Source organism: Brachycentrus maculatus, unplaced genomic scaffold, assembly GCF_059751285.1.
Source record: "Brachycentrus maculatus isolate JH-2025_06_01 unplaced genomic scaffold, ASM5975128v1 h1tg000144l, whole genome shotgun sequence".
Classification (NCBI taxonomy): Eukaryota; Metazoa; Arthropoda; class Insecta; order Trichoptera; family Brachycentridae; genus Brachycentrus; species Brachycentrus maculatus.
In genome coordinates, this window is record NW_028280897.1 from 4180814 (window position 1) to 4206352 (window position 25539).

Consider the following 25539-nt stretch of genomic DNA (forward strand, 5'->3'; position numbering starts at 1 on the left):
GGTAGTCGATTCTCGATGAAAGAGAAGTATCATAAAATAAAACATGTCAAACCCAAAGAATTTGAAAATAAATTTTACCTCTGATAAATATTTCTCTCATACTCTTCATTCATTCATACATACTTTGATTAACTGCACATTAAAACCTCGATATAACAGACTTCTATTCTCCATTCTCGTCAATTTTCTATGAACGGAAGAACAAAAATTTCCTAGTCGATAAATTAAATGAGTCCAAAAATCTACAGTGAAACGAAAGCGCAGACTGCGATTTTGAACTCTGCATTGTTCGGCCGTGTTTGAGAGGGGCGCTATCATTGGTGGTAGTGAAAAGGGGTGAGTTTGGGGTGAGTCTAGTGGGTGGAGCGTCGCGACGCTGCTCTCTCAAACGCCAGGACGCAGTCTGATCGAGAGCGTCGGAATATACGATCGTCCCTCAACAGCGCATCGCTAACGTTAACAAATAATAACATCACGCGCTCAAATCGAGTCGATGAAATTTAAACACACAACCAATTAATACAATTTTAAAACAAAACATATTTTTAATAATAAAATCAATTTAAAAGACATAAAAAATAAAATAATATAATATTTTATTTTACTGAAAAATAACTAGTTAAAAACTCGCGCACTTCGATAGATCTTTTGAAACATGTTTTTTCAGTGATTGTGAAAAAGTTCGGTGTGGCTCCCGATATGCTGAAAGAAAGGGAAGGGGCTCCAGAACGGTCTCCAACCTCTCCCGAGGGTTGTGCGGGATGTGGTGGACCCATACTAGACAGGTGATAAAATTGAAATAAATAAAAAAATGAAACAAAAATGAAAAATTAGTATTACGAATGCGATTGATATATTTCATTTCAAAATCACGCAATATTTAAGTATTTTTGGATCATTCTCGTTACATGAATATGAAAAAAGATGCATTTTATTTTATTTGCCATGTATAATAAAATTTTAGCAACATAAAAAAATATTTTATTTTTAAACACATTCCATGCATTAGTCATTATTATTAAACATGCATTATTTTTAAACATATTACATTCATTGCATACATATAAAATATTCCCGATCAGTAATTCCCATTTCACATTTTGAGACATGGGATTAAGGGTAACAAGACTGAAACACAAATAAGAAAATTAAAAAAAAAGGTTTAAAATTAAACGAAACTAACGCAGGGGAAATATTAAATATAATATACAGCAATAAACGGGTAAAGTAAAAAGGCATATAAATATATAATGTAAGAAGCATGTTTAAAAGAAACAAATAAGAAAATATAACTAATCACTAACACAACCTTATAACCTTTCTACCACTTAAGTGCTAAAATATAAGTGTTTTCATTTACAATTTAATTTAATTTATTTTTTATTTTTGACATCTCATCAAAGACGAAGAAGAATATGGAAGTCTGGGCATTTACGGGGCTGACGACCGTCATATATACAATTTAATCATGTTAATCATTCATTTTAACAAAGTGAATGCCGAAACGATAAATAAAACAAACATTCTTGTATATTCTTCTTCATGTATGTTGAGATGTCAAAAAATAATAAAAAAATAACTCCTTTAATTGGAGATAATCCAGATTTGTGAACAAGTATTAGGTCACTCTCAAAATGTTGTAAAACAAATATCTTTTCATAAAGTATTTTTCCAGTTCATTTATTTTGGATCCCTAACTGGGTTCTATATTATATATGTCAAATGTAAATGCAAGTAAGGGATGCGTTGGTTATAATCCCTATCACACGTGCTTGCACTACAGTGCATGCTTCAAAATCGCATCATATTTATTTTATGCGTTAAATCGGTGCATTTGATGAAATGCACGTTGAATTGAAAAACAAACAACAGCGACGATGAGATTAAATCCTGAGTATACTTTTGCGTAGCGTTACACTCCATAAAGCTCAAGTATTGTAACCCTGCATTGTAACACTAAATAACCACGAAATTTACCGTTTCAATTTAGTTTTTATTGTATACTAAATAACCACTAAATTTAACACGTTATTTTAGTTTTAATTGTACACAAAATTTTACACATTATTTAAGTTTTTGTTGTATTCTAATTAACCACTAAGTTCAACACATTATTTTAGTTTTTGTTGTATTCTAATTAACCACTAAGTTCAATACATTAGTTTAGTTTTTGTTGTATTCTAATTAACCACTAAGTTAAACACATTATATTAGTTTTTGTTGTATTCTAATTAACTACTAAATTTAACTCATTATTTTAGTTTTTATTGTAGGTATCCTAAATAACCACTTTAGTTAACACATTATTTTAATTTTAGAACTTAAATATATTAAAATGAATTTCAAATGCTAAAATGAAATTCAAACACTATAATCTTCTTCTTCTTCTAACCTCTATCGCACCGAATGGTGCATAGGACACTGAATCGCATTATACTGACCATTATAACATGATAACAAGGTGACCAGTCCTGTATTTGAATCCAGCGATATTAAATTAATTTCATTAGATGAAATCTATTCATTTTCAATTTAAGTTTCACTCGGTATATTCTTAAAATATATTGTGACGCGTGTTTCGCTGCATTCCGCATCATTACGGTGTTTGAAAATGATGCGGAATTCATCGAAACATGTGTCACAATAGATTTAAATAAATAGTTGTATTTATCAAGTAAACCTTGAAATAAAAATATTTAATAAACATTGGAGTGAAATATCACATTTTTTCAAAATTAAATTTATTTTTTCCCTTCCCCTACCATGCTGGAAATCCTGGGATTCGAACCCAGGATTTCCAGCATGGTAGCCGAATGCACTAATCACTACACTACGAAAGCGAACAAAAACATAAATATCACTATTTACATACTTTTTATTAATGGTCTTAAAGAACTATGCAATACGATACATAATATATAGCTTGATTAAGAATTTGATAACGACATGTCTATGTATATTCTATATTATGTAAAGCTTATATGTTTGTGTGTGTTTGAGTGTGTGTGTGTGTGTGTGTGTGTGTGTGTGTGTGTGTGTGTGTGTGTGTGTGTGTGTGTGTGTGTGTGTGTGTGTGTGTATGTGTGTGTTTGTATGTGGCTACAACTAGCAACATAGATATGACCACATATTAATTATCGTATCTATTATTAGCTGTCTTTGTTATTGCAGAATAATTGAATTAGTTGAGCTTATTTTGAGTTTCGGAAGACTGAGAAATTCGTTTTATCAGAATAATTAAAAACAAAATAAACTGAAAAAAATTCAAATGTTTGTCAGATGAAGGTTAATAAGATGTCATAATGATGATTGTGCATATATCAGCTTTAAAAAAACCGATATCGAAAAATCTTTGTAAAATTTATTTCAATTATAAACAATTATTTTTATTTACAACATTTTGAGAGTGTCCAAATACTTGTTCACAAATTCTGAATTATATTTACATCATAATTATTCTTTACATCTCACCAATAGATGTCTCTAGTGAAGTTCTAGTGATTCATGAACAAGGTTTCTAAATTGGTTCATATATATAGAACTTCCAAGAATTTGAGTAGTTGGTTGTCAATAATGGGTAGAATTGGTGAATGTTACACGTGTGTAAAGTGATCACTTAAACCAGCCTATGACGGTCGTAAGCCCCGTAAATGCCCAGACTTCCATATTCTTCCTCATCTTTGATGAGATGTCAAAAAATAATTATTTTTATAATTTACTAAATCAGACAGGAATTCTTCGCCCTACGAAAAATACTAGTTTAATAATAATAATAATATAAATACGACGTTATTTATGCATCAACCTAATAAAACATTTATGGGAAAATTTAAGTCTGGGTATTAACACCGCCAATGACCAATCGTGGGCTGGTTTAATTGTAAATTTATACACAGCGAAACATTCACCGTTCTATCCGTGATTGACAACCGCAAAACTCAATGAGATACTTGCCTTCCCTTTCCTCCAACTCACGCATCAGCAAGAGTGATCTTTATAATTTTATTACCAGAAATTTTGCTATAATTCATAATCATTTTTCTTCTTTATCATACCCTTATCCGCACCCCAATGGTTCATAGGGCACTACATCATATATAAGCAGTATTATCCTGATCGTTAACACACGAAGGAAAGGTAATCAGCCCTCCGCTTCAGGTACCAGTCCGGGGTAATATTGAATGAATATTAGAGTGAAAAAAATCACTTATATTTATTTGATCCCTCCCCTAGGAATCGGACCCGGGACCTCCAGAACGGTAACCTAGCGTGCTGACCATTGCACGACGCAGGCGGACTAAACATTTTTACAGGAATTTATTAATACTTAAGCTATTATTCATTAACATTTTACAGGAATGTGCAAGAACTTTAGATATAATTAATAAGCGTTTTTTATAAGATTACCAGAATATTAGTTATAACACATTAACATTTTTGTAGAAATTTCCAGAACTTAAGCTATAATCCATAAACATTTTTACAGGAATTTACCAGACATAAGTTATAATACATTAACATTTCTACTGGAATTTAACAGAACTTTAGATATAACTCATAAACAGTTTTACAGGAGTTTACCAGAACTTTGGTTATAATTCTTAAACATTTTAACAGGAATTTACCAGAATTGAAGCTATAATTCATAACAGGAATTTACCAGAATTTTAGCTATAATTCATTTTTTACATTTTTGCAGGTTTTACCTACTAGCAGCGGACAGACAATGGCATGCTCCTTGCCTGCGTTGCTGTGAGTGTCGCCTGCCACTCGACACAGAGTTGACCTGCTTTGCAAGGGAAAACAACATTTACTGCAAAGACGACTACTATAGGTAATCAAAAACTCTAGTAAAATAATTTTTTTAAATCTCAACATAGACGAAGAAGAATGTGGAAGCTTGGTATTTACGGGGCTCACGACCGCCATGGGTTGGTTGAAGTGATCACTTCAAATACATTTAACATGTAATGTAACATTCACCAATTCTACCCATGATTGACAGCCACACTACTCAAATTCTTGGAAGTTTTATATTGATTAAAGAAAACACTTCGTTTTTTACCACTTGAGTTTTATTATAGACTACATGTTTCAGAAGTTAAACTTCCATCATTCAGGTCTGTATAATAATGAAGTTTTATATATTTATATGATAAATTTCGACACATTGTACCTGAATCACTAGAATTTTCACTAGAGACATCTATTGGTGGGATGAAATAAGCTTTTTATTGGTCAGAAAGTCTTTTATTTGTATCTGAGGAAAATAATATTATTAATAATAGCTCCTGTAATTGGAGATAATCCATTTGTGAACAAGTATTTTGACTCACTCAATATGATGTCTTATACCGTCAAAATACTTGTTTTGGACAAAAGACCGATTTCCTAAGCAGTTCAAAACCAAAATGAGAAGTGATTTTTCACATGTACAAAACTTCGTATTTTCTTCTTCAAACCATATTCCGCACCCCAATGGTGCATAGGGCACTGCATCATGCAAACGCAGTATTGATCCAATCAGAACGTAAAATAACATTGTCCTCTCCTTATCATTCATCCTTGTTTTTATGTAATACCACTTTTATAAACACTTATTCGTGACTACCGGTTTCGAAATAATCATAAAATTACTACTGTGACATTTATACGAAAAAAAATTTGAAAGATAAAAATTAATGAAAAGGAGAGACGTATATTACCATACCACAAAGTTAACAAAACTTTTAATATACTAATTAGAACCTAAAATACTGTGGTATCTAAAGTCTGCGTAATCGGAGGGCATGTATGACTAGATGTATAGATGTGAAGGAACCGAGAAGTGTATGTCAAGACAGAAGAGTGGGGCGTTCTATCCTCTCTGTCTACCCCTGCGGGGTAACGGCGTGATGGTAGTAGGATTAGTTATCTTGATAGTCACACATGAAGAAAAGGTGATCAGCCCTCCGCTTCAGGTACCTTCCCGGGTAATATTGAATAAATACTAGAGTGAAAGAATCCTACCCTGGGAATCGAACCCGCGACATCAAAAAAGGTAGCCTAACGTGCTGACCGACCATTATACTACGGAAGTGGACTTCGTATACCCTAACTAAATATTAAAGTGCTGAAACTCCTCTTCTTCCCTCTCATGTAACGAAATGTGCACAATAAACGTAACGCTTTATTTAAAATTCACTCTCAATTCTCATCTAATTATCGATTATCGAATCGCCGCCTGAGAAGTTTCAATTTAAAAATAAAAAAATCGTTAAATGTCTCAGTTTTATTTTCTTATGTGTAAACATAACTTTCTAGATAAACATTTATCTACATTATGTTGAACTATTTATCTTTCATAACATTAAAAATTAAACCTTTTAATAAAGTATTTTTATTTTCTGGGTAGTCAATTCTCGACGGAAGAAAGGTATTACGAGGGTATTATAAGAAAAACATGCCAAATTCAAAGAATATGAAAATAAATTATCCCTCTGGTAAATATTTCTCTCAAGCTTTTCATACATACATACTCGTACGTACACACTTTCTTTAGCTGTACAGTAAAACCTCGATATAATGGACCTCTATTCGACGAACTTCGGATAAAACAGACAAAAAATCTGGTAAAATTATAAAATAAAAAAAACGTCCTGACAATATTATACATGCTTGAAATCTAGTTTCATGTGGACAATTTTTAGGTATCATTATTATCACAAATTATGTCTCAGAACTTTAAAAGTGAAAACTAAAACTAGATTCCTTTTTCCAAACAGGATTACCAAAAGCAAACGCGTCGATATCAAACAGTAATGTCAATTCACAAGTTGCTCACTCCTTTCAAGAACGTCATAAATAAAAAATCGTCAATTTTCAGTTGTGCATGTTTTCGGGATGCCCGGAAAATGTACTATATCCCAGCGAAAGAGACAAATTTTTAACTTAATATTTACCCACTATAGGGCAGAAAGTGTTGTTTTTGCAGTTTGAAGAAAAGGTGTTGTTTAATTATTTTTTTAAATTTAATAAATATTTTTCAAATGAAGACAAATCCTTCAGGTTTTACCTAAAAAGATCTGTGGCACAGTAAAAGTTCAATAAGTAGCTTGATATTTATTTTTAATACATTGCATTATATTTTCAAACTTTGAAAACGTTCTACTGAAAAATCAAGTTTTTTGATTTATGACGTTCTTGAACGGAGTGAGCGAAGTGTCCGAATACAATAAATATAATTTTGTAAAAAAAAATTAAGTCAAAATAACTAACCATAAAGTAAATGCTTTAAATATTAATAATTTTGTTTATTTTTTGTACCCACTGTTTATTAATATCTTAATATAAAAAATAAAAATAAAGTTTTATGATTTATTTTAAATCTATTTTTATATAAAGGATTTCCGTCTTTAACTGACACCACCTCTCTCAATTAGTCCGTTATATCGTGGTTTCACTGTAATTTTTACATGTTCTTGATAAATTTATTGGTATCGTGAGATTTATATTTTCCATACAATTGTTTTGGCAAATTGTGTTCATGTTTATTCAGTAAATAAATTAATGAGTCGCAATTCATGCTAACCATCTCAATCAAAGGACCAAATGAATTGTATATTATATAATACTTTCATAATATATTATACGGATAACATTATACGTATACAAATCGCCGTATTTTTCTTAAGATCAGTTGCTTTATCAATTTAAATTGGTATTATACAAATAATTCTTGAATGATAATTTTCACATACAGTCTTAAATATGTTTTACTTGGTAAATATCGCTATTTCTTAAAAATCTATTCTGACAAATGTTTCGATGTATTGCGCATCATTTTGACTTGACAAAAGGTTTGATATATATTTTAATTGATAATTATTACAATTATCATTCTTCACGTTCGTTAGAAAATGCCATAATAAGCGCGAAAAAATTGTCAAAAAATTGATTTTTGATGTTTTTTTAACAATAAAATACAACTTAGTAGACTCAAAAAATCAGTGTTTGATTTTAAGATTAAGTATATAAAATAACAATATCCATCTATGGCATATTTGCAACCCTTAGTTTGTATTTAAAAAATACTTAGCTATCTATTATATAAGGTACAGTCGCCAAATTTCGTCCTGGAACCTAATTTCGTCCCCATCGGTATCATTTTTTTTAAAGTTACACCATCTAGTAAATAAAGTCAGTTGGGACAGTCGGCCACTGCAAAATTTTGGCGGTGAAACATCCCTCCTGTGTTATGATAACATGTCATATATTCAATATATATATTTAAGATATTTAAATAAATAAAATACTGTTTTATGACAACATATCCGTCAATGTTTCCATATTATCAAGGCTTGGTGAGTATTATGAGTTTTATAAAAATTAATGTGAAACTTTTTACAGAGGAGTGTCATACACAGCCGGCGTTTCTCACAGTACACGACTTTAAAATATCAGACAGACATAAATCGGAGCAAAAGCTAAAACTAAAACAAATTATCAATCAATCAATCATAAAAGACAAACAATTTGTCCACCAAAATATTTTTTTTCCCTATTCCAAATGTAGGTTATAATTAACGTGGTTTGATTCATATTGATAAATCTTATATTGATAGATTTTTTTAAACTCACTGTATTTTTAACTGAAAATATATTTTACTGCGTTTAACACGTCACAAAATACAGGCATTTCACTCCGAATTGGACGTTTTAAAAATCAAATTTGAAGTTTCATTGTAATTTATAAAATAAAATCAAACAAATAATGTCTCTTATTAAAAATTTGGTAATAAATACATATTTTAATGCAAATATTCCAGTGTGTAGAGTGATCACTTAAACCATTCATAGGCTATGACGGTCGTAAGCCCCGTAAATGCCCAGACTTCCATATTCTTCTTCACATATGTTGATATGTCAAAAAATAATATGTAAAATAACTCCTATAATCGGAGGTTATCCAGATTTGTGAACAAGTATTTAGACACGTTAAAAATGTTGTTAATAAATAATTGCATTTATTGCCGATACATCTGTCATGCCTCCTTCCTTTCTCTTACAATTCTGGAGCATTCTTCACGATGCTTTTTTTTTCAATATTTTGAGTGTGTCTAAATATTGTCTATTTTTTGACATCACAACATAGATGATGAAGAATATAAGTCTGGACATTTGGTCGTTAGCCCCGTAAATGCCCAGACCTCCACATTCTTCTTCATCTATATTGAGATTTCAAGAAATAATATGCTTTTTTTATAAGACGTCAAGGGATCTTGCATCCCTTATGTCACTACAACCATATTGGGTCTATTGTGACCTCCCTCTGTGTCATAGCTCACTCTAAAGACCTACGTGAGGCATGTAGCTCACGACCTGATGCCTAAGCCTGCCTTGTTTGCTTTTGGATATACAGTGGAACCTCTTATAACGAGCATAATTCGTTCCAACATCTTTCTCGCTAAGCGAAACTTTTTTTTCCATACAAATCAATGTAAAATACGATAATGCGTTCCATGCCGAAACTACACTCATTTTTTTAAATATATTTTTTAACGTATATCCAAATCAAATTACTTATATATTGTTACGTAGTGAAATGAGTCATATCATTATTACATAATAAATTTATAGAACGAATAGTTACCACCTTATTAGAGTGATGCTTCTTAATGTATTATGAGACAGTTTTCCATGCTTTCAGCATTTATCTCATTGTTTTAGAAGATTTTTGCTGCTTCCTTCTTATATTTTGACATCTCATCAAAGATGAAGAAGAATATGGAAGTCCTGGCATTTACGGGGCTGACGATCACTTTACACACGTGTTCACCAATTCTACCCATTATTCTGAGAATTATCCATTATAGAAAACTATCAAATCTTTAAAATTAAAATAAAAAAAGCGTATAAGACTCACCCCTACCTAGACTCCATACCAAAGATTTTTTTTTTTTATTTACCTTGTTTTATTTTTAATTTTAATTTTAATTTACTTTTGTTTAATACACTTTGTTTAAAAAAAATTGTAAAACGAACTCCCTCTCTAAATACAAGTGTCTACTTTATTAGAGAGGTAGAAACGTTATATATTGAAATGTATTGTGCATTTACCAACTATTATGTTTTATTTAAATACGTTTTTGTAAAAAAAAAAATTAATAAAAAAAAAAAACAAAAAAAAAATATTGACAACCTCACTACTGAAATTCTTGAAGTTCTACATATATATATTAACCAATTTTGAAACATTATTCTTGAATCACTAGAACTTCAATAGAGACACTTCCTTCTTCTCTATTAATAAGCTCTCCTCCATAATTTCTTGCTGTGAAATGCGATGCAACTCCATAGGCTTTTCAGTGGTCAACTTTTAGGTGAGCTTTTTCACAATATATTCAATATCGTTGTTTTCCACCTTGAGTCCCGGCGCGGATGTCCCGGCTCTCAAGTGAATGTCGTGAAAAGGGGACTTTCCCTTTCTCTGTAACTCGTTAAGGGAGCAACTTTTTATGATTTTTTTTGCTCGTTATGCGAATTACTCGTTATGAGAGGTTTCACTCTACTATTTATGGCTGCAGAAGTAACGTATGTCATAAAGTAATGAAAGCCTAGCCGTCCATTATACTTTTTCACTGGCTCAGAAGAAAGGAAACTCGACTTCCGTGAACATCCGGCCCTCCTTATATCGTACCATCCTTCCATTGAAAAGACAGCTTACGGAGGGGGTTTAAAAGTTGGGATAGAGAACTATCAAATTGATCATGAAACGGAAGATGCCTAATTACCTGAATATATTTATTCATTAATTTATCAGAACAGTTACATAAATACATAAACCTAAAAAAAACATGTAATATTATAAAACATTCCATTTACAAAATTTCACATATCGCTCACTCCTTTCAAGAACGTCATAAATAAAATAAAAACTTGATTTTTCAGGAGAACGTATTTAAAGTGTAAAAATATTATACAATGTATTGAAAATAAATATCAAGCCACTATTTGAACTTTTTACTGTGCAACAGATCTTTTTATGTGAAACCTGATGGTTTTTTCTCCATTTGAAAAATATTAAGTATATTTAAAAAAATAATTAAACAATTATTTTTTTTTAAATGCAAAAACAATATCTTCTGCCCTGTAGCGGGTAAATATTAAGTTAAAAATATGCTGCTTTTGCTGGGATATTGTACATTTTCTGGGCATTCCGATAACATGCGCAACTGAAAATTGACGATTTTTGATTTATGACGTTCTTGAAAGGAATGAGCGATATGTCGTTAATTGTAAATACCCGGAAGAGGGGCGGGAGGAAGGAAAAGGGGAAGAGAGAAAGATCAAAGCTCAATGTATAGAAAGATAAAATTTTGAGTGTGTCCAAATCCTAGTTCGCAAATTTGGATTATCTCCATTTATAGGAGTTATTTCAAACTATTTTTACATCTCAACATAAATGAAGAAGAATATGGAAGTCTGGTAAAATTATTAGCTAAAATGATAAAAAAATGATATTTTCGGGCGTTTCTCATGTATGTGATTATAATCCAAGATTCGGACCTCACATACAAATATTAGAATTTCTGCTCAAAAAAAAAGGTTCTTCCTCTCACCAATAGCCTTCTTCTTGTGGCCAGTATTCAGTACACCAATTCTACCCATGATTGACAACCACACAACTCAAATTCTTGAAAGTTCTATATATATGTAATAATTTATTATTAGATTAAAACCAATATTTTTAGCTTTTCCACTTTTTTATTTGACCAGCGACCGGGTTTCGTCGTTACCGACATCATCAGACTGGTCTGATGATGTCGGTAACGACAGACCAGTCTGATGATGTCGGTAACGACGAAACCCGGTCGCTGGTCAAATAAAAAAGTGGAAAAGCTAAAAATATTGGTTTTAATCTAATAATAAATTAAAAATGCAATTCCATCACGAAGTGTCAGTGGATAATATAAATCTATTATATGTAATAAAATAACTAGGTACCTACCTATACATTTTATTAAGTACTTACAAAAAGTACCTACATAAAACAGTTCTACCACCAGATGCCGCATGCGTCGCACAGAATAAAACAAAAGACTTCTGATAATATTATTAACTGTCAGAATCAGATAGATAGATAGATAGATAGATATAAAGTTATTATAAAGATAAATTAAGAATAAACTTTAATTACAAAGCAACACATTGTTTATTTTATTATTATACACCCACTTTACATATTATTTACACTTAATTTTCAAAAGGAAAATATTACCACGTTATATATATATATATAGTTATATATATATATATATATATATATATATATATATATATATATATATATATATATATATATATATATATATATATATATATATACATACATATATATATATATATATATATATATATATACATATATATATAAATATATATATATATATATATATATATATATATATATATATATATATATATATATATATATATATATATATATATATATATATATATATATATATATATATATATATATATATATATATATATATATATATATATATATATATATATATATATATATATATATATATATATATATATATATATATATATATATATATATATATATAGTAGTAGAAGTGAAACATGGTGGATCTTTTAGAGATGAGATTATATTCGGTAATAAATAAATGCATATTTTTTTCGCCCCCGTAGTGTAAAGGTCAGTACGCTTGGCTAATTTGCAATTGGTGGAAATCGAACCCGCGACGCCAGCTTCGCAGTCGAGTGTCTACGCCACGGCGCCTGTCTAATTCTAAACACTCGTCTTATACTTTATAAAAATGTATGCAGTGACATATTTGTTATACGAAATTAAAACGACTTCCTGATTCGATTCCTAAGTGCCATAAGGAAGAAATATGTTGAACTACCCAATTGCTGGGTCAATTGTAACACTTAACATCACAATTGTGGACAAATAACGAAAACCATTTCGTAAGTGATTCGACCGTTACAATGTCACTATAGTCTAGTACAGTGGTTCTTAACCTGGGTTCGGTGAGACAGTCTCCCGGGTTCGGCGGAGCTCAAAACACACCCGACTATTCATACGATATATTCATTTATCCAATAGATCTAGCGCTTGCAATGCGGCTTCAGCGCAGCCACAATACAAACGCTACTTGTTTTAGTGTTGTAAATTTTGAATAGGCGTTTTTGCAATTTACGTACAATTTAAAAACATTAATTTCTTGAATGTTTTTCGCTGATACTTTGTGGCACATTTTATAAACTTGATAAAATTAAACAACTTTGTTTTAACCACTTTTTTATTATAAGTACACTTTAATCTACCGGTTTCGACAATAACCTTGTCATAATCAGGGTTTATCGAAATTCTAAAATATTAAAAACATTACAATACTCATAATTAATTACATTCCCTTACCAAAAACATCGACATACAAAAAAAGTGTGGAAGTTTTTGGTAAGGGAATGTAAATTATTATGAGAATTTTAATGATTTTAAGGTTAAAACAAAGTTATATTACTTATATTTGAAGCAATAACTTTATGATTTTCCATTTTATAATTAATCTTGATAAAGAAGCGGTTAGCTTTGAAACCAGTAGACATTATAATTAAGTTATAATAAAATACTTATAGTGATTTTAAAAGAATGTTACATTTTAATTATAAAGTTGTTTAATTTTATAATGTTTAAAAACATCAACTTCCTTTAGAAGTCCCATCCGATAACTAGGTACCTATCTCAGCGTTATAAGAGGGGGGGTATTGGTTTAAATTTGAAAAAAAATATGTTTAATTTTTCCAGTTAAGGGTTGCGTGAACGCGCATATTAAACCGATGGGATAAGAACCACTGTTCTAGTATATCTGGGATAAAAATACTCAGGTTCAATTGTAACAAGATTAGGTCAAAATTATTAGCGGCCAATAAAGCTATCAGCAGGAAAGCAATTGCGGGTAATTAAGATCATTTTTCTTTCTTTTTTTTCTCGCGCAGCATCTCAGAAATAGAATTGTTAATTAGTATTAATAAACGGCTCCTGTAATATTTATCACATTCGACATTTTTTCGCAGAGACATACAACTATAGAAGATGTTAACAATATATACACATCGGGTTTAATTTTAGATCTGCATTTTGACATCTCATCATTGACGAAGAAGAATATGGAAGTCTGGGTAATTACAGGGCTTATGACCTGTCATAGCAGTAAAAATATTTTTTTTTTTTGCTAAAATTAAGAAATATATGAATGCCATCGTTAGAAATAACAAATTGGCCTCCATGTATTTTTTTAAAACCATTTTTAAAAAAATTAAACAAAATAAGAATATGGAAATCTAGGTATTTACAGGTCTTACGACTTGTCTGAGTAAAAAAAATGTGTTTTGATTAAATTACAAAACGTGATTGCCATCATTATAGATGACTAATTTTTTATTTTACAATAGGTACCTCTGGACTTATTCCATATTCTTTTTCATCTATGTTGAGATGTCAAGAAATAATATGCTATTTTATATTTATTTTTTCATAAGATGTCAAGGGATCTTGCATCCCTTATGTCACTGCGACCATATTGGGTCTATTGTGACCTCCCTCTGTGTCATAGCTCACTCTCAAGACCTACGTAAAGCATGTAGCTCACGACCTGATGCTTAGACCTGCCCTGTTTCCTTTTGGATACAAAGTGGAACCTCTTAAAACGTTTTCAATATTATTTCTTGACATCTTCACAAAGATAGTAATAATAAAAATTTAGGTGCTCTTGGGTAATACATCCAAAATTAAACACGGTTATTGCATTGAATTCTAATTTTATTAACATATGCTGCTCACTCCTTTCAACAACGTCATATATCAAAAGACTTGATTTTTAGGAGATCGTTTTTAAAGTTTAAAAATATAATGAAAATTATTAAAAATAAATATCAAGCCACTTAATGAACTTTTTACTGTGCAACAGATCTTTTTAGGTAAAACCTGAATGTTTTTTCTCCATTTGAAAAATATTTAATATGCTAAAAAAATTCATTAAACAATACCCTTTCTTAAAAATGCAAAAACAACACTTTCTGCCCTGTAGCGGGTAAATATTAAGTTGAAAATATGCTGCTTTTGCTGGGATATAGTACATTTTCTGGGTATTGCGAAAACGTCCACAACTGAAAATTGACGATTTTTGATATATGACGTTGTTGAAAGGAGTGTCGTATTAAGACATTATCAAACATACGTTTGTTTATATAATTGTACATTTGTTTATAAATAAAAGTACAATTCAATCCAATAACCGTGTTTTATTTTGGATATATTACCCAACAATTCAAAATTGAATTCTACCAACTGCCTCCAGTTACAATAAATAAATATAGGTGCGTTTGTCCCCAGGATGTTCTGCGTGAAGAGATGCGCTCGGTGCCAGGCTGGCATATCTGCCAACGAGCTGGTGATGAGGGCCAGAGACCTGGTGTTCCACCTGCACTGCTTCGTCTGCTCCACCTGCGGAGTGCCGCTCTGCAAGGGGGACACCTTCGGCATGAGGGACTCGGCCGTCTACTGCAGACCCCACTACGAGATGATCTTCAGCGAAGCCTATTGTGAGGAAGAAATGGCTGCAATGTTCAGGCAAGATATCTCCACTTTTTGACCAAGGATCTGTTTATGCCTCCGCTTGTAGCTCTTGGGATGTTGACTCCCAGCTGTCTTTTTACCTTTTTGGAGGTCTGCCTGGGGGTCTGCGTCCTTCAGGGATTCCTTCCTTGAAAGGCGATACTTGGAAGTCTGTCATCTGACATTCTGTTAACATGATCATTCCAGTATCGCCTTCGTTGTCGTCCCCACCTCACGATATCCTTCATCTTACACATACTCCGGATGTCCGTATTTCTTACTCGGTCTCGCAATGTATCCGGTTATGGATCGGAGAGTCTTCATCTCGGAAGTTCGAAGTCGAGATTTTGTTCTGAAAGTATCTGCACTTGCTTCAATCCCATAAGTGGCTATTGGTCAAACACATGTTTCGTATATTTTCATTTCTATTCTCATGTGTTTGTTCCTCCACATCGTTGTAGTGTGGTTGTCAATCATAGGTAGAATTGATAAATCAATACCTTTTTTTCTTTGAACCTAGATCTTAATTGAAATGTTTTTTTCAGACCAAATGGTTCACCCAACCATTACTTCGCAGTTGGTCCAGTGCAGAAAGGTCGACCAAGGAAAAGGAAATCACAAGTTCCATCTCCAGACTCTCTGCAAGTACAAGCTATGAGAATGTCGAACAATACACTTGGTGAGTTGACATTGTTGAAGATATACCTGACCTTATTTATTGTAACTGCAGACAGTTGGTAGAATTCCATATTGAATTGTTGGGTTATATATTCTAAATAAAACAAGGTTTTCGTTGGTTCTACATTTATTTATGCGTCACGTATTCGGATACACATAAATAAATGTAGAATTCAATCCAACGAAAACCTTGTTTTCTTTTGGATATATTACCCAACAATACCTGACCTTTATGATTTTCACCTGAATAAAAAAAAACTAAAAGCTCTAAAATACGTTTCATCAATTGTGTAGGTCTTCACCAAAACGATACATTTCCATTATAATTTTTTTTTAAGTAATCAGGAATTCTAGCTAATTAAATAAGGAAAGAAAGCAAGGCTGAAATAAGTATTATCGATAAAATTTAGAAAGGTGTGCTGAGATGGTTTGGACATGAGGAACGTATGAATAAGGAAAGGATGGTATAACAAATTTATGAAGTGAATGTAGTGAAAAAGAAGCAACGGAATACCGAGGTAAACGTGGCACAATCAAGTATGTCAAATACTTGAAAGCGGCCGGGTTAGGAGTTGTAATAATCGTCGAGAATGTAGAAGAGGCTAAGAATGTTTGCAAAGACAGAGTGGTGTGGCGTTTGATTCTCTCTGCCTACCCCTGCGGAGAAGCGATGAATTCGATTAATTCCGCATCATTTTCAAAACACCCTATTGTTAACAATTACTTCACTTCTTCTTCTTCTTCAAACCCTTATCCACACCCCAATGGTGCATAGGGCACTGCATCATATAAACGCAGTGTTATCTTGATCTTTAACACACGAAGGAAAGGTGATCAGCCTCCCGCACGAGTCACTAGTCCAAAGTAATATTGAATAACTATTAGAGTGAAAAAATCACTTACGAGTATATTTACTTGACCCCCCCTGGGAATCAAACCCAAGACCTCCAGAACTGTAGTTGAGCGTGGTGACCATTTCACTACGGAGGCGGACAAAGTACAATGTACGATAAATAATAATAAGGTAAATTAAAGTGTTGCGTTATGTATTTATTAATCACATAAGTATCTATTATTTTGAGAAATTAAAAGACTTTATTTTTCGATCCACTCACATTATTAACAACCAACTAGTTTCGGCAACAACCTGTTGCCCTCTTCAAGGTTTAATTTATGACTTAACATGTATATATGATAGTAATTTTTTTTATATATCCTGTATGTATGTTTAGTCATAAAATAAACCCTGAAGAGGGCAACAGGTTGTTGCCGAAACTAGTTGGTCGTTAATAAAAATGTGAGTGGATCAAAAAACAAAGTATTTTTATTTCTCAAAATAATATATCAATATGATCCACAAAGTGAATGCTTTCAATATTCAAAACATAAGTATCTACTGTAAAAAAAAAACCATACAAAAGCTCACAGTGCGGTAATTGGTTAGTTCACCTTATATTCTTCATTACTTAACTTCATCGTTGTTTGCTCATTCTTGCTTCAACCCTTTGTTTCCTCTCTCGTTCCTTAGCGTTGGGGGCAATCGCGCATGAAAGTCAAACGAAGTACCGTATTCTTGAAAAGGGAAGAGTATCAGTTTTCAACTACATTGTGTCTGCCAAGCCAGAGTATTATATGAAAATTTCCTTTGGTAAATATTGTATAACAGCGTAATCCACTATATGCGAGCAAATAAAATATTACTCAGGATAGTAAATAAATTAAATTTTGCTATAAAAGCTGTATTGTTGGGTTCGTGCATGTTTTAATGATTCTCGGTTATAAATACTATGAGTATCATTATACACATACTGAAAAGTGATTAAAACAATAGAAACAAAAAGTACTTGCAGTCACTCGGTTCATTGTTTGGAAAAGGGTGAAAAGAATTGTACTGTGTTTCTAATATTCGTATTCATTATATTATTTACTATTCCGTTAATAGAAGTTAAACTTTTGAATTTATAAAGACTGTGAGAGATTAAGTATGAGAGACAGAAAAAGAAAGCATTTCAAAAGAAATACAATGATTACATCAAAATAATTCTGTGTATTCAATATTTACACTGTCATTGATTGAACGTTGAATTGGTAACACTGATATTAAGGGTTTGTGATATATGAAATATGAGATATATGTCCGTGACTCTATATTTTTAAGATAACGAAGAAACACAATGATAAATCACAAAACACAATTACTTACACAAAGTGTGCTGCCTCACTGTTCATATATAGCGTCTTAAAACGGACACGTCCTTGAAATTTCACTCAACTCTCATCCAATTATCAAACCACCTACTAAGCATGGCAATATATATATATATATATATGTCCAAAAAAAAAAGACAAAACTGACCAGATTACGGTCAATGGAGAGCGCTACAGAACTTCTTGGTTTCAACAAGATGACGCAACATTCCATGTGGCGAGTACCACCATCAATTTATTGCAGGAAATTATAATTTGTAAACCTCTAAAAAAACACCTTATACACGATAAAACAACGTTTGTTTGGAAATGTATGGATTTTTGTTTGCATTAAATATGTAAACAAAATTTGTTAACTGCCGGGAATGGATTTGAATCCCCTTTCGTCTTAAAATCCGTTGAATAAACAGCTTTAGTTATCAACTTGAAGATTCTGACCCTAGCATTATTCTTTTGTATGCAGTAACGGAAAACATTGTGATAGAAGTGTTGCATGTAAAAAGCTTTTGTTTACCAACAACTGTACTAATTCTGTGTAAATAAAGGTTATGATTGTCAAATATACGTATACACATGATCCAAGTACCGTTACTCATAACACAACATTACGAACCCTCTGCCCTCACCCCTCACATAACATATGTGACGATGTATTCACAAATAAATTATATTTATTCACCTATGTTGTAAAACATTGCATTTTTCCTTCAATGTATAAATATTTCAATTGATAATTCGTTAAAGCACTCATATTAGCTTTAAGGCCGATCTGAAATGAATATATATATATATATATATATATATATATATATATATATATATATATATATATATATATATATATATGTATATATATATATATATATATATATATATATATATATATATATATATATATATGTGTGTGTGTATATATATGTATATATATATATATGTATATATATATATATATATATATATATTTTGTTCGCCTCCGTGGTGTAATGGTCAGCGTGATAACCTACCGTGCTGGAGGTCCCGGTGTCGATTCCCAGGGGGGGGGGGTGAAAATAAATATTAGTGATTTAACACTCTAATATTTATTTAATATTACCCTGGACTGGTTCCTGAAGCGCAAGAGTGATCACCTTGCCTTCATGTAATTAATGATCAAGATAACACTGCGTCAATTTGCGTCAATCAACCTCTTTAATTTATTATTAACTATACACGTTAACTAATATTTTTAAGACATATTAACTAAATTTTCCTATAAATCCTTGTACAAAGCCAATGAGAAAATTCTTAAGCAACTAATAAATATGAAGAAAAAAGTACAAACGTGTGTATTAGCGTTTTTATAACATCTCAAGACTGTCGCTTCTGTTGGCACTTCAGGACCCTTTATTTTGTAACACGGACGATAGGGGACGTGACGTATCGCGCCATCTAATGCTCTTCTGTCAACAAAAGCCACCCCAATCAAATATCGTGGTAGTATTACCAAAGATATTCCGTGTCACAAATTGGCCCTTGTACCTGGAGCCATAAACTATCACGTCGAAACTTCTAGTTTTTACTAAATTTCATTAGTCAGTAATTTTGCAAACGGTGTAAAACTATCAAAGTCAAACCTCGAATAACAAACTTATTAATTCGTACCGTGAGACTGATCGTAAGCCGAAACTTTTTTTTCTTCTTCGCATATTCATTGATCTGTTTCTGATCCTTAGATAACATCCGTTTATATCTCCACCTATCCTTTATACCTGTTTATTAGATTCATCTGTATTTGAGGATAAAATCTCTGTGAGGACACATTACCGTAATTTGAAATTTGTAATTATTCATATGATGATAAAAAATAAATAAATCTTTAAGATTTGTATCTAATAATTTTAGCATTCTTTCATTCATTCATTCTTTAGAAAAGTCTATTAAAAATACTAAAAATTATATTATATATTCAAAGAAGAATTTCGGAATGAGTGAATTCGGGGTAATAGAAAACGTGCCAAATGCAGTTTGAAATAGGAGCAAAAGAAGACCATGGAAAAATTTGGCATGTATATATATGTATATGTATTTTACTATACGTGGATACATGGTACTTATTACTTGTTTATTTTGTTCGCAAATTGCTGTAACATTATTTTATCTTAGCGTTGGCTGTTTGTTTTTTTAATGATTATTAATTTAAGCGAAATAACCGTTTATATATATATATATATATATATATATATATATATATATATATATATATATATATATATATATATATATATATATATATATATATATATATATATATATATATATATATATATATATATATATATATATATATATATATATATATATATATATATATATATATATATATATATATATATATATATATATATATATATATATATTTGTAATTTATAAATGCACAGTTTTGAGCGATTTAATTTAATTTAAATAAATTGCGCATAAGTATATAAATTTTTTAAATGAAACATGAATTAATATATTTTTCTCCTTTATTATTTATTAATGACTTGCACTCGCTTTCGTATAAGATGTAAAATTTATTTAATTTTTTTAATAAAATATCCCAATATTGTACTTAAATTACAACTATATGTACGTCTATTTCAATAATACTATATTTGTAATTATGATAAAATGCGAAATATTCATATGGTAAATTCAATCACTCTATTGTTTTTTTTTTTAATTTTATTAACATAAATATGTAGTAAATATTTATTCAAATAACAATTTTAAACATATTAAAAATATTTTTGCAGAGACCCATCAAGCCACCTTGTGCCTTGTCTTGTGGGCGGAGTTCTTTTTATATACATTTTTATCATTTTTATTCATTTTAACCTAATATACACACAAAAAGAAAGAGAAAATTAAGAACATAAACTATTTTACAATTTTCATAGAATTAACTCTTGATCATTTACCCATTCCTTTATTTTGCCTTTGTCCCATATATTACTTTGATAACTAACCTCCGTCGGCAACAAATTAAAAATGTTTGGAACTATACATTGCAGTGTTCGACTCCCACATTTATAGTTAATTCTTGGGACTATCAAACCTTCATTGTGGGTAAATCGTGTATCATGGTTGTGTTCTAGAAGATTTCAATATTTTGTCTAGTTTGTTGTTCAACGATGATACTCATCCACAATATTCCACGTACCGGAAATAACTTTAAATGTTTATATATCAAAACTGATTCGTCCTTTTGATTATATATACATATATATGACTGGGTACAATTTTTATGAATATGTAATATTGCAGATTTTGAACCATTTTTTAATTTGTTTTCGTCGAATATACCCAGTGATGGGATTCAAATTTCCATTTTATATTTTATAGCGGTTCTGTTACAGAAATTTCCTAGATTAAAAATTAATATAATTTAACTTAAGCAACGAAGTTCAAACCTGAAAAACTAAATATGTGGATTGATGTTTTTTTTATTTTAATTGGTTATATATCGTCCGCCTCCGTAGTGTAATGGTCAGCACGCTCGGCTACCGTTCTGGAGGACCCGGGTTCGATTCCCAGGGGGGGTAAGAATAAATATGAATGATTTTTTCACTGTAATATTTATTCAATATTACCCTGGACTGGTACTTGAAGCGGAGGGCTAATCACCTTTCCTTCATGTGTAAACGATCAAGATAACACTGCGTTTATATGACGCAGTGCCCTATGCACCATTGGGGTGCGGATAAGGGTTTTATTATTATTATTATTATTTATCGTTACGATTTTTTTTCAATAATTTAATTTCTATCTAGACATTTCTAATTTTACAACCTTAAAATAAATAACGCAGTTCTCTCCAATAAAGAGTACACGATCTGTAGGAAAGTTGGTCTTATGACCTGTATTTAAGAGGGATTTGCCTCCTGCGATGTTGATTCCTGACAATCCATCTCTTTGGTTGTCTGCCCGTGAGTCGTCTTATGTCTTCCTTGGGGTTGGCCGTGCAGTGCAATGTGGGGGTTCTTTAAGGTGTTTTATTTAAATATTTGATTATATTTTTCTCAGAAATTCTACAGCCTACCGACCTCAACTCCTCTATGGAATCTCTGTCATATGATTCCTCGGTGACTTCTCCGTGTAGCGCTTCCGGAAGACACTCCCAGAGAACTAAGAGAATGAGGACCAGCTTCAAGCATCACCAACTTAGGACTATGAAGTCCTACTTCGCGATCAACCAAAACCCTGATGCTAAGGACCTGAAGCAGCTTGCCCAAAAGACGGGATTGTCAAAGAGAGTTTTGCAGGTAAAATTATTAAGTTGACATTTCGTGGTTCACTTTTACAGTTAACCCCCCTATAACGTTGAGATAGCGCGCTTAATAATGGGAAAGTTTTGGGTAGTTTCTTTAAATTTAATTTTAATTTTTTAATGACTCATTTCAGACTTTTCCGCTGGTTAAAATGTAAAAATACGATATTAAAAATTAACCACTTATAACATCCCCTCTGATAATGCGGTACCTATCTCAACGTTATAGGGGGTTTTATTGCATTTTATTTGATCTGTGACCGGGTTTTATCGTTACCGACTAGTGAAAGGTTAGAAACAATCCTATAAACAATCAATAATATAAACAAAACGGCAGAAAAACTTAAACAGTAAAACTCACCTGTTATAGTTTTGCTGCTTGTAATTATTCGCCTCCGTGGTGTAATAGTTAGCGTGTTTGGTTACCGTGCTGGAGATCCTAGGTTCGATTCCCAGAAAGGGGGGGGTGAAAATAAATATTGGTGATTTTACACTTTAATATTTATTTATTACTACCCTGGACTGGTCCCTGAAGCGAAAGAGTGATCAGCTTGCCTTAATGTAAAAAACGTTCAAAATAACACTGCATCAGTGCCCTATGCACCATTGGGCGCGGATAAGGGTAAGAAGAAGAACCGTTTTACTTTTTATTCACCTGTAGATGAAAACAACTGTAGTTTTCGAAACTAGTCGTGTATAATGAAATAAAACTCATTTTTCGACACCTCATCAAAGATGAAGAAGTATATGGAAGTCTGGGCATTTACGGGGCTGCTGTCGTGTAACATTACCACAGTACTCAACTTCTTGGAAGTTCTATATAAATGAACCAATTTTGAAACATTATTCTTGAATCACTAGAACTTCACTAGAGACATCTATTGGTGAGATGAAAAGAAGCTTTTTATTGAGCAGAAACTCTTTTATTAGTATGTGAGGTTTGAATCCTGAATTATTTGTAAACAAATATGTAAGTGAACAAGTATTTGGACACACTCAAAATGTTGAAAATTAAACTCATTTATTGGTATTATACATGTGTTTTTTTTGTAAATTATGTTACTTTATTTATTTATTTATTTGGGATTTTTACAGCCACTACAAAACAATATAAACAAAAATTAACAAATCTACAGCCAAAATGATTAAAGAAAACACTTGTTTTTTTATCATTTGAGTTTTATTATAGACTACATGTTTCAGAAGTTAAACTTCCATCATTCAGGTCTGTATAATAACTAGTCATTATACAGACCTGAATGATGGAAGTTTAACTTCTGAAACATGTAGTCTATAATAAAACTCAAGTGGTAAAAAACAAGTGTTTTCTTCAATCATTGTAACATGTCTTACCACAAAGTTAATGCCGAAACAAAAATAAAAATCTACAGCCAATTACAAAAATGCACCGATTTTATTCTTATGAAAGTAATGTTGGTTGGGGTGAGTGTGTGTGTGTGTGTGTGTGTGTGTGTGTGTGTGTGTGTGTGTGTGTGTGTGTGTGTGTGTGTGTGTGTGTGTGTGTGTGTGTGTGTGTGTGTGTGTGTGTGTGTGTGTGTGTGTGTGTGTCTGTGTGTGTGTGTGTGTGTGTGTGTGTGTGTGTGTGTGTGTGTGTGTGTATAGTACCTATTCCATGTAAGTGTTATTATTGACGATGCAATTTTGTTCAAGGTCTGGTTCCAAAACGCCCGAGCCAAGTGGCGTCGCAACATGATGAGACAGGAAACAGTGGGACAAGGACAGCAGAACGGAAGTAACGGAGCCCTGAACGGCGGTGGCAACCCTAACATGATCCATTCACATATATCGGCAGCGCCCTTTGGAGACGTGTACCTCCAGCAGGAAGAAGGACACCACGAATATTGTTAAAATGGAAAACGGTAGGGGTAGGAAATGAAGACGAAAAATACCAACCGGAACCGGAATTCCATAAAAGTAACCGGATGAATATATAAAAATCATGTCGCTTCCCCGCAGGGTAGGCAGAGAGAATCGAACGCCACACCACTGTCTTTGCAAACATTCTTCGCCTCTTCTACATTCATGCATCTCCTCATACATACCCGACGATTATTACGACTCCTGATCCAGCCGCTTTCAAATATTTGACATACCTGATTGTGCCAAGTTTTCCTCGGTCGTCCTCTGCTTCTTTTTCCAACTTCATTCATGAATATATAATATCGTATTACAAAGTGTAAGATAGATTAGTATTATCGATAAAATTAAGAAAGGTGTGTTGAGATGGTTTGGACATGTGGAACGTATAAGTGAGGAAAGAACGGTCAAACAAATTTATGAGGCGAATGTAGTCGGAAAAAGAAGCGGTGGAAGACCGAGGAAAACCTGGCTCAATCATGTTTGTCAAATACTTGAAAGCGGCCGGGTCAGGAGTCGTAATAATCGTCGGGTATGTATGAGGAGATGCATGAATGTAAAAGAGGCGAAGAATGTTTGCAAATACAGAGTGGTGTGGCGTTCGATTCTCTCTGCCTACCCCTGCGGAGAATCGGGTGATGGTTAGTTAGTTAGTTAGTTAGATTCGTAGTCCAACACATAAACCTGTATTAATTGATCCGGATTTTTTTTAAACAAGAAAAAATACAAAATTTTCCATCTCAATATCTTCACCTTCGCAGAAGGTATAGTATTATTATAATCATTAAAAGTATTAATATTATTCATAAAAACATGACGCCCCCTGTTTACTAGCGTCAATACTCGAGAA

General features: G+C 31.8%; 1 protein-coding gene across 1 annotated transcript; it reads left to right on the forward strand.

Annotated features, from left to right (window-relative positions):
• Positions 1–699: 699 nt before the first annotated feature.
• LOC148308944 (LIM/homeobox protein Lhx9-like) lies at positions 700–24760 on the forward strand. The gene is made up of 6 exons (XM_088260905.1): positions 700–785; positions 4700–4834; positions 15416–15666; positions 16185–16316; positions 22568–22806; positions 24483–24760. The coding sequence occupies exons 1-6, from the start codon at positions 700–702 to the stop codon at positions 24678–24680; spliced, it is 1041 nt and encodes a 346-aa protein (XP_088117031.1). The 3' UTR covers positions 24681–24760.
• The last annotated feature ends 779 nt before the right edge of the window (positions 24761–25539 follow it).

Coding starts and splice junctions, on each gene's coding strand:
- LOC148308944 (XM_088260905.1), top strand. CDS start 700: ATGCTGAAAGAAAGGGAAGGGGCTCCAGAACGGTCTCCAACCTCTCCC. Junction 786..4,699: donor GGTGGACCCATACTAGACAG/GTGATAAAATTG, acceptor ACATTTTTGCAG/GTTTTACCTACTAGCAGCGG. Junction 22,807..24,482: donor TGTCAAAGAGAGTTTTGCAG/GTAAAATTATTA, acceptor ATTTTGTTCAAG/GTCTGGTTCCAAAACGCCCG.